Consider the following 11324-nt stretch of genomic DNA (forward strand, 5'->3'; position numbering starts at 1 on the left):
CTGGCGCACCCACGCTCCTGCCGGCGTTCTATAAATGGCCGGCGGCCCGTTCAGCAGCCACCTCCGGTCTTGCTTGCTCGCTGTGGTCAGGCCACCATGAAGATCTCGCTCTCCGCCGTCCTTTGCTTGTGCCTGTGCTTGGCCTCGGCTTGGGCCAACGAGTAAGTGGTTCCGGAACTTTCTTCCCTGTTTGCCGTAAACCTGTATATGAACTATGCTTAAGGGTTTCAGTCCGGTTGCAAGATCAGCGTCCGATCCGTCGTCTGTAGAGGACACTTGTGACGAGTCCGTGGGGTTGCTCAAATCAGCCCGGCTCACTATTGTAAATGTAATGAAAAACATGATTGTTTATACAACAAGTTCTGATGTAAAGATTAAACATTTAGGCTTCATTCCGCACTGAGAAATGGATGCGAGCGACTTTGAAAAACTGTAGAAAATAATTATCATCTCGTTCTTACGGTCGGCTTCAACTCTGTGGAATAAATACGGTGTCGGTGTTTTGCGGAATGCTTAAAACGACACGGCCTGGCGTTTGACACCAGCGTTTTGGTGAGGTCTTGTGAAAGCATGCAAGAATGACACGTCTTTTTCTTTTTTCCCGCAGCCATGACGGCCATTCAAGTGAGTCAGCCTTCATCTGCAGCTTATCCATTGTTTGTCATCTTCTCTCTTGGCAATCATTCATTCAACAACTGAGCGACTTGTTTTATTGATGATGGATTTTTTTTTTTTCACGGACCAGGATAAAATGTCCACTAGTATAAACATGGTTGCAGTGTTTGAAAAGTAGCATTGAATCTGAACATGAGCACTGCTTTCCAAATCGGTCGTCATTCCCTGTTCCTAAAGCACCCTTACAGGGTTTTTGTACATTGGACTATGTCATATAGTCATCAATGAAAGAAAGAAAAAAACTGGTGTGCTCTTGGTGATGTCAAGGCACAAATGAAACGGGATGACCATTTCTGTTAAATTGGATCTGTTAGGTCCTCTTTGAGTTCCTAAATCAATGCTACGGTTTCTCTATCACATCAACATTTTTAGGGTTTTAGCACCAAAATTGACCTGAACAGGATTTTTTTTCACAGAAACAATAGGCCTGGCTAACAGAAAAGAGTGCTTTGGCACCATAATCTTGTGATAACCATAGGCAGTCTCAAAGCTTTCAACACAAATGACGTTCAGCTCAGACTCGACAAGCTTGGCGACGGTATTTCGCTCAGGGTGCGCTTCCTAACACAGTCGAGGGGCGGCGCCCCTCTTCTGACGCCGAGCGTTTTGCGCAGACGACGTCCCGGACCGCTGCCTGGGTCTGGAGATGGACGCCGTGACGGTCAGCGAGGAGGGCATGCCCTTCTTCTTCAAAGGCCGCTACCTCTTCAAGGGTTTCCACGGCAAAGCCGAGCTGCTCAAAGAATCTTTCCCTGATGTGGACACTGATGATCACCCTCTGGACCACCTGGATGCCGCTTTCCGGATGCACTTTGAGAACGCCACAGACCACGACCACGTATACTTGTTTGTGGTAAGCGCCGGCTAATCTTTCTTTAATCGTGCGTGTCCAAGTAGACAAACAAACAAAAAAAAGCTTCTTTGGATTTTGCCAAGTAGAGTTGCCCAGATGTTTTCTTTGCTTCCAGGACGACAAAGTATATGCTTACTACAAGCACAAGTTGGAGGAGGGCTTCCCCAAACCCATCACTGAAGTCTTTCCGGGCATCCCGGACCATCTGGATGCCGCTGTGGTGTGTCCCAAGCCGGACTGCGAAGAGAACGAAGTCATCTTCTTCAAGGGTGGGTCCTCCATCCATTAGAAAGAGGCTGGCGCTCGTGCTCTGCATTTTGGTCCCTGAGCAAATGTTGGTCCACTCCTGACAGAGCACGAAATCTACCACTTTCACGTGGGCAACAAGGCTGTGGAGCACAGGGAGTTTAAGACCATGGCCAACTGCACGTCCGCTTTCCGCTACATGGAGCACTACTACTGCTTCCACGGACACCAGTTCTCTAAATTTGACCCAAAGACCGGAGAGGTCCACGGCAGGTACCCCAAAGAGGCCCGTGACTTCTTCATGAGGTGCTCCAACTACAGTAAGTTGGCTCTTTTCCTCACGTCACGCGGTGGTTGGGGAAGCCGACCGCCATGGCCGTCAATCATTTGGCGCTGCCATGCGTCGCAGGCGAGGAAACCGACGTTCTGGAGCGAGAGAGATGCAGCCACGTTCACCTGGATGCCATCACCTCGGACGACGTTGGCAACTTGTACGCTTTCAGAGGTGAGATGCGGTCATATATATATATATATATATATATATATATATATATATATATATATATATATATATATATATATATATATATATATATATATATATATGTATATCACAAGAGTATGATGGTTCCCATTAAGCATGAAAATTGAGAAAACACTGTCACACGACGAGCAGAAATCTTCTAAAGTCCAAAAAGTCAGGACTGCAATTCCGTGTGCTTGCCTGGGAACGATGAATGAGGGCTTCGTCAATGTTAGCGCTCAGGCTATCTGTCCTTCTTTGTTCAGGCCATTACTTCCTGCAGAGAGACGGCAACAATGACACAGTGAAGGCCGACAAAATCGAGGCATCCTTCAAAGAACTTCACAGCGAGGTGGACGCCGTCTTCTCCTACGAGGACCACCTCTTCATGATGAAGGTTAGGTTTGCCAGACTTTTTGGCCATCGCCTGGTCGCTTTTTGCTCTTTGGTCTCCCATGTTGACGATATGGAGGCGGCGCATTTTCTCTAAGGATGACCAGCTGTATCTGTACATGGTCAGCGAGCCCCACACCCTATTGGAGGGTTACCCGAAGCCTATCAAAGAGGTTCTGGGACTGGAGGGTCCCATCGATGCTGCCTTTGTTTGCCAGAATGACCACATTGCTCACATTATCAAAGGTGAGCCTTTTTTAACTCAACCTGCCTCTCCTGATATTGAGACGCTCTGGTCTTTCACATCCCTGCTATGAGCTTTTTGCAGGACTAATGCCAATGGGCGCTGGTCTTTTGACAGATCCACTACTGTTGTGACTTAAATTGCTGGCCTAGCAAAGCCATTGCTGGTCTGTTAAAGATGTAATAGCATTCTTTACTCTGGTCTCCTTCATATCCTCTATCTTATAGGCCTAATGATGTTATGCTGGTCATAGAACAGTCCGCCGATGTTTTAACCTCAGGTCTCGCACAGGCGACACCTGACCAACTCGATACCCGATTCTGATCTTCCGCAGGTCCGACGTTGTTTTCGCATAAGCTGTTGGTTTTGCGAAGGCTCTGCGCTTTCCAACAAAGCGGCATTCTGAAGCTTGTGCTTTTGTCCTTTCAGGCGAGCACATCTACGACGTAGAGCTGAAGGCAGCTCATCGCGAGGCCACCAACGAGCGTCCCTTGACTTTGATCAAAAAGGTGGACGCTGCCATGTGCGACCCTCACGGAGTGCGGGTGATCGTAGGAAACCACTTCTACCACTTTGATAGCATCCAGCTGTTTGTGGCCGGCCGCTCCATCCCGGAGCAGCACCGGGTGTCCATGGACCTGTTTGGCTGCGACCACTGAAGGCCGCAAGATTCAGCTTTGGACTGACAAACGTGTCCCATGAGCTCAGAGGGAGTTGCCTGAGTGTGATTTTGTACCCTGCTGTTGTCAATAAATATGAGCAGAAGCACTCCTGCCTCTTGTCTTCACTCTGGAGCAAACCAACAACTTTCACCAAGGCAGGAATAATGAGAAACAGACCTCATGTGCTCCTCTGACGTTCAGTGTTTTGACTGACTCAGGGGTCTCCCTGGTATCAACCAGGGGGCGCCACAACTCCGTTCTTGAGCCCCTCCGATGGTCGGCCTAGCTGCAGATGAACTTGGTCATGATGGCCAAATTGAAGACGTGTTCGCCTTCAATTTGCTTGGTGCAGAGAATTATAACAGTATAACACGCAATAAATGACCAAAGATGATGGCTCTAAAAGATGGGTCAGCAGAAAGAAACTCCAATCTATCCAAAGCAATAAAACACATGAAGCTGCATTATCGCATGCATAGTCTGATTACGCTAATATTTGTACAACCTGTGCAATATACAAAGAATGATATTCACCACATGACTTACGTACATGACGAATTATGATTCAGCAATATGTGCCATACATGAAACTACACAAACAAAAAAGTGTATTACTTTTTATGTTGTGTGGTTGCACAAAATAAAAGCATCTTGCACTGGCCAAATACAACCTGTCTAGCCTGTATCCATGGGGTGGCGCTATAGCCTATATTAGTACCAGGTTATGAGTGAGGGGCGGGAGCATTGGACCGGAAAGGCAAATGGTTTTGACCGCAGGTATGTTTGACTTTCAAACATTTGGGGAACATTGTTTTATTTGCACAATATTCAAATTTGGTTTATGTTTTGAACTCGCAGATTCGTCAATGTCATGTCATCACTCACTGCAGCTGAAATAAATTGCTGGACACAACAGTGCACCAGTCGAGTGTCAAATTGTTTGATACGCAACACCAGTCAGCCAGGAAAGGCTCGTCAACCGGGTCCATCCATCTCTCAATCCTCGAGAGCTCACTAAAGGACAGGGTCTCTCACTTCTCGATCCAGATCCACTTTTAAAGTAAATCCATCCATTTCATTTTTCCGCTTATGAGTGAGTGAGTGAGTGAGTGAGTGAGTGAGTGAGTGAGTGAGTGAGTGAGTGTGAGCGCTGATTGTGCTTAATTAAGTGGGCAAGGAGGCCTGACGGACATCTGCTCTCAGCCTGTCGTTCGTTGTGGCTTGACCCTGCATGTGCGCGTATGCGGGTATGGCCAGCGGCCAAGAGCATGGCAGGTAAATGTTGGCTCTGGTGAGCAGATGGTCTCAGCCCGCCGCCCCTCTGGACCGGTGACCGCCAAAAATTCTCTGGCACGTGACCCTAGAGCCCCACGTCAAAGTGACAGCACAGTCGTGCACGTTCGCGTGGGCAAACAATGCGCAATGGAGCATCTGTAACGGAGAAAATCTTTGACCTTCTTGTGTAATTGGACTGAAATGGAACATTAGTTCTGGAGGTGACACACACATATACACACACATAGAGGAGCAAGGAGCTTTTGCACACAATCAATTGTGAAGCATATGTTAAGGTGGAACGAAATAGAATCAAATAAAAAAAAAAAAAAACAAGGTCCAGAACCAGGAGCAGCAACAGCAAGCCATACCTGAAGAAGAACCAGGACCAAAACCAAGACTGGCCGCAGACCCAGTCATCGGACTAAAACCAGTGGCAAGAACAAGAGCCAATAGAATGATGCATATTAGTAGGGAAGTCGCCACAGTAAGAAAAAAATAGGACTAAGAGTTTTCAAATAGACTAAAACCTGAAACAGTGGACAGAAACCAGAAACTGCAGAAGTAAGCAGGAACATGAACACGAACAAATCTTTGCCTCGTCCAGTGCATGCCAAAGAGCAGGTCTAGAATCGGTACCTGGACCTGGTCAATGACAAGGACGAACACTGTTTAAAATGACCAGCATTTCACAATGATCGCCTGTATTCATTTACAGTAATTTGTTATATTTAAGTCACCCTGTAATATTACGACGAATACCTGTTTAAATGACAGCAGCCGTGGATTTTACAGTATTTACCTGTTATTCATCAGTAAAATCCATTCATCAGTATGTTGTTGCAAATGCATTCACAGGATATTCATGACTGTGAAAGTAATGCAAAACCTATCCAGTAATTTACTATGAAATCACAGCAACATTTTAACATTGAAGAGCAGAGTAAGGAAACAGCAGGGAAAGCAGAACGTCACAAACAAGGACCAGGACAAAAGGCAGAAAATGAAAGAATAACCAGGAAATGGTGGAGAAGTTTATCCTACAGCCCAAGGACAACATTGTGCTTGTCTACATCTTTTGCCTCATAACATCTCCTTGATTTCCCATCAGCATTCATGTCTCCCCAGTGTGTGTGTGAGCGTGCGCGCGTGTGTGAGTCCTAGCGGAGCGGAGCTGTCAGTGTTGTGTTGATCGTGCCAGGAAGATGGAGAAAAAGATGCAGCTTGTGTCAAAAGTGAAGCGCAAAGTCCGCATGCGCTTCCCGCCTCTGGGACCCGCACAGAAACACGAGTGCACAACACACACATTCGTACGCAGGAATATTCATTAGAAGATGCGGCAACACACGGTGCAGTAAAAAAGTGTTTTCTCTCTTCTCACTGATTTTTTTCCTTGCGCAGCCCACCTTATATCCCTCAAAAAATCCAGAAGGACAACAACGCACGCGTGCTTGTGTTTTGTGCCTGTTGCTTCGGTCTTTTTTGGGCGCGGCCGTTACCGATGGAGCAGACCCAAGTCGGCCGTTCGTGTCATGTCCAGGCGTTCCTCGTTCTCTGGCCATCAGCCTCGTAAGGAGCCCCCCACCTCGCCAAATCCAACGTGCATGTCCTCAGCCGAAGCAGCTTGGCTTTGAAGGCAGTCGTGCAAAAATATTGGAACACGTGGCTGGCGCTTGCTTGTACTTGCGCATGGTCTTCATGTTTGGTGTGAGAAAAGCCTCAAGATCATCTTTTCATCTAAAAAACAAATGCCTTCAGTATACAAAAAAAACAAATCAAGTGACATTGCCATCCCAATATTTTGGATTTTTTTTTTTTATTTCCTTACTGCTTTTAACACCCACTCATTTGCTCAACTTTAAGCCTTGGACTTGTTTTTCCCTTGGTGGAGGTTATCGTCTCACCTATCGCATCTTCATTAGCTACACTTGCACATCGCCTTCATCCTCGTGGGGACCGCCCGTGCTTCCTCAACTCTCTTCTGAGGCCTCCCCTGTGTGTGTGTGAGCGCGACACACACAATACGGTGCATGTGTATTTACGCTGCAGGCTGTTCTCCAGTTGTGACTGGCCTCACTTCCTTATGATGACAATTAGTGGCTGTTAGAGAGCCGTGCGCGCGTGTGCGTGTGCAGCGGCGGTGGGAGTAGGGGGGTGGATGGGGGGGATTGGGGAGGAGGCAGCTGGCGCAGAAAGACACAATTAACAAACACACAAAAAAATTTTTGCTAATGAGGATGCACAAACTCCTGAGACCCAATCAGGTGCACTTACCAACAGCACATATGTGAGGTCAGCTGACACATGCCAAGACCAAGCTGAAAAGTAGTTGACAAGCTGCATGGTGCCATGCACTCATCCTAATATTCATTACAGACGGCAAACACAACCGACTAAAACAAACAGACGCGCAGTGACGGCATGTTGGACACACAAATGCGTCTTTGTCGTTTTGTGTGTGGCAGCTGGACGTGCGGACTGGCACCAGTTTTTTTCACGGGGTGGGAGGGTGCGTGATGCAACGTGAATGACATCACGCAACAATGGAGATAGCTGGGTGATTCCAGGATGCGGTGCACTTCTGCTTAAGGGCAAGTGACCTTCAGTGACACATTGGTGCAGGCTTTCTGTCCGGACTTTGGATGTAGGAAAAAAAAATGCTGCTCTGGGAAAGGACTCACCTGACTTATGAGCTGTGAGGTTGATTTGCCTTGATTTGTGAGGAAACATTAGAGATGTAATCGCTCAAAAGAGGCAGGTGTTTAAATTCGTGCCAACAAATTGCCAAAGACACAGGCATCAATGTTATCGCAAACGGCGCACGACAAACAGGCACCCCTGTCAGCAGTAACTTCAGTTGTAGAAAAAAAAAAGTTTCAATTGGGACACAATTCCAACTCATGAAACTGTTGACTTGCACATGCAGTGCAGGTGTTAATTGTGTTTAAATGTCAGAGCGTGGCTAGTGGCTAAATGAACCGCCGGGAGCGGCGCCGCGGCCTCCTCACGGGCCCGTCTCATTAAAGGGCACAGTGACAAGATCATGGTGCGGAGCGTGTCCTCCTGAGGGAAATTAGTAAGCACGGCCCCTGAGGTCAGGCGACGCCCACTCCCACCTTGCCTCACAGCGGCTAATTGCTCACTCGATGCAAGTCAGAGCGCTGCGACCTATCGCGGGTGGCCATTTTGTTTGTGCACATGTCAAATCAGGACACTGCGGACCGTCTGCATCAAGACGCTTACAGATGCTTATTGCTGCTAACGCGCTAGCTGTGAGACAGCATGTGTGTGTGTGTGTGTGTGTGTGTGCATACGCGTATGCGCGTGATTGTGTGTGTCACATGCACACTGATGCAGTAAGGCCAGCGCAGAATGGACACATTCAGTCACGCACGCTCACACAAGGCGCATCTTTGTGTGAAAAAAAAAAAGATGTCAGGCAACATTGAGACAGTCTGTGTTGCGTTTTGTGTAATACACAAAAAGGCATCAAAAAGGTTTTGCGATGAGGGGACAGGATGAGACAAAGCCCCCAAAGTCACAGTTAGGGACCAATCTTATTATTGTTTTGCAGCTTTATAATGAGTATAATGAAATCATCAGTTACAAAAAAACACTATGTGTAGTCCGGGTGGTTACCCAGGCCACTCGCTCCTGTTATCTAGCCTATTTTCATCCAATTGCACCATCGACTGTCTGCGAGACGTCGTGCACTCGTCCTTTTAAACATGGCCGCGCCCTGCATTCCCTGGTGAGTTGGATGCGGGATGGACCATAGCAGACGCAGGTACGCACTTAACCAATTTTAATCGACGATGATCTTTTCAAACAGCCATAGTAACTGTTGTGCTGCCACCATTACAGATGCCTTCCACCATTCCATGAGCAATTGCGTACACCACAAATTGTCGCAAAAGAGGGACTGGTGAGTCAACCTGCTGTTACTATTGTGCTAATGCTAAAGCTGATAGCTTCATCGACCGGTAAGTTGGTGCGGACCTTAGTTTTTCCGTTCTCATTTATTGTCCGACCTATGTATCCGATGCTCGATTATTGAATATAGAGTACTCCTATGCAGTGACCACTGCTATTGAAAACCTTATGCTTTTATTTTGGATCTACATGATGATGATGATCATACGCATCATGTACATTCCATACAGCAAGTGAGCGTACTACTGCAGTCTTCCAGTCTACTGCAGCCGTTGTTGTTGTCCAAAAAAGTCCAAGGTGTTCTGGTCCAGGCGGGCTCGGTCTCCTCATCTCCTTCATGATTGAACATGGCGGCGCATTTGTGTGCGGCATGGGCTGAGGCTAAGCGCCGACGTGTCACGCAGCATGGGCGCGACAAGACTCCCGCAACGACAACAGTGGCCTGGTAAACGCGTGTCTGTTTGGCCCCGCGGGGGTCCGCCGGCTGACGCCGGACCGATCGGCGCCCCGCCGGGGGCCGGAGCCTTTAGCGTACGCTTAGTCTCCTGGAAGAAATATCAGCCTCGGAGGACACCTTCACTTTGGCTTTTTTTGCATCATAACAAAACTTGAAACTGAGAAGTATTTTCAATTTGCTTTTGTTTGGTTCCCCAGTCAGAAAGAATAAAGCACCATGGTCACGACATAACCTTTAGCACACAGGTGTCAAACTCAAGGCTGGGGGCCTGTTTTAGAGGGGAAATGTTCGGAGGGAAAATATGGTATAAAAGAAATTCTAAATCTTAATTTTTGCTGAAGCACCTTCAAATATGTTTATTAGAACATCTTTTTTCAGCGTCAAACGTTTCAGTTGGTCAAAAATGTTTCTAGTTTCAATAAGGATTGACGCAGGGGTGTCAAACATACGGCTCATGGGCCGTTTGTGGGCCGCAAACCGCTCACCGACGACAGAAGCCACTTTTGGCTGTTAGCAAACGGCAGGTGACCAACACAGAGTTATGGAGGTTAGAAAAAGGGCGTTTGAGGCGCCTATGCCGATTGTATCATTTGGCCTGATTGCAGGTTAGCGATCGAGAGGGAGTTAAGTTAGTAGGCCGCTCACGTGCACGCCTGCAGCCGGCCGCTCATGCGCGTGAGCGGGCAGCGGTCCAGCAAGTGAAGATTTTGACACATGCTAATGTATGCTAATGAGGAGCCGCCATGACACCTGCGCACATGCGCGATGACATCACAGCAAAAGTGCGCTGACCCGGTGGCCACGCGCGCGCACGCTTCATGTCCTTGGCTTGACGGCTTGACTTTTGCTGGTCAGCACAAAGACTCGTAGTGTGTGTGTGTGTGTGTGTGTGTGTGTGTGTGTGTGTGTGTGTGTGTGTGTGTGTGTGTGTGTGTGAGTGAATGAATGGGGGGGGCCCACAGGGACATACGTTGAAGTCTTGTGGCTCGGATCCAGACTTGACATGCACACAGGCACACACACAAACACCTTTTCTTAAAATGTTGGGTGTACATCAAGTACACACGCTTACGGACATTTGGCTTTGCCCTTGACTCGTGTGTGTGTGTGTTTGTGCGCATTAAGTATAGCAATGAAGTGCATTTTTTTGTAGTTTTTGGGAGGTATGTGCAGCAGTCAAGCACACACTTTTTTCCATGTGGACCCATCTGACCCATCCATCTGCTCTTTCTTGCTGCTCTTCACAAACACACCAACACATATACACACAACGACATATACACACAGTAAAAAAAAAAAAAGAGGGCATTAAGCTTGTTTTCCCAGCTCAAGATGATGATGTCATCACATGATGACATCACAAACGACAGCGACTCACTGGTCACCTCACTTAAGATGGAAGACAGCAAGCAAGCGTTGTCGTGACTAATACTACTCATTTTTTAAATTCAAAAGTTTCTTTATTTTTATTTTAGCAGACCCACTTTCATTTTTAATATTTTTCAATGGCTTTTTGCGTTTTATTATTAAACACCATTTTTTAAAAATATGTATGCTTTCAAACGTGGCAGTTGAAATTTTTAAATTGTACCTGTACATATTTCAGTTATTTAGACTACATGTTTCGTTTGACGACTTGATGACTTTTCCGTGACTCCTCAAATTTTATGAAAAAAAAAATTCTTTATGACGTATATTTCACAATGACCTTATCTTTAATATAAAAATATTATATTATAGGGATTTTGTTATATATAAATATGTTGTTACAATATGCAAATAATTCCAATAGCTAAATAGCTAATTTGTGACAATATTTGCATACGGGCACCGGCAAGCCGACAATTAAAAACAAAAAGGCTTTTGGCAAACAATGCAATCATTTCAAAGATATGTGATCCCTTTTGTGGATATGCTGTTGTAATTATATATATTATATCATATAATATTGGACTCACACATGAAGAGCAAAAACATGCATTTGCATTGGATGACTCCATAAATTTCATTCATATAAACATTTTCAATGCAGGTCTAATAGAAGACGAGTCATTCTTTTTTTT

General features: G+C 46.4%; 1 protein-coding gene across 1 annotated transcript; it reads left to right on the forward strand.

Moving 5' to 3' along the window:
* Positions 1-9: 9 nt before the first annotated feature.
* On the forward strand, positions 10-3702 carry hpxa (hemopexin a). The gene is made up of 9 exons (XM_088414259.1): positions 10-161; positions 608-624; positions 1290-1528; positions 1644-1797; positions 1882-2094; positions 2184-2279; positions 2564-2694; positions 2789-2936; positions 3364-3702. Exons 1-9 carry the CDS (start codon positions 97-99, stop codon positions 3591-3593), a joined length of 1293 nt encoding a protein of 430 aa, XP_088270385.1. The 5' UTR covers positions 10-96; the 3' UTR covers positions 3594-3702.
* The last annotated feature ends 7622 nt before the right edge of the window (positions 3703-11324 follow it).

Source organism: Hippichthys cyanospilos, chromosome 5 (assembly GCF_059441005.1).
Source record: "Hippichthys cyanospilos isolate Australia breed blue-spotted pipefish chromosome 5, RoL_Hcya_1.0, whole genome shotgun sequence".
Classification (NCBI taxonomy): domain Eukaryota; kingdom Metazoa; phylum Chordata; class Actinopteri; order Syngnathiformes; family Syngnathidae; genus Hippichthys; species Hippichthys cyanospilos.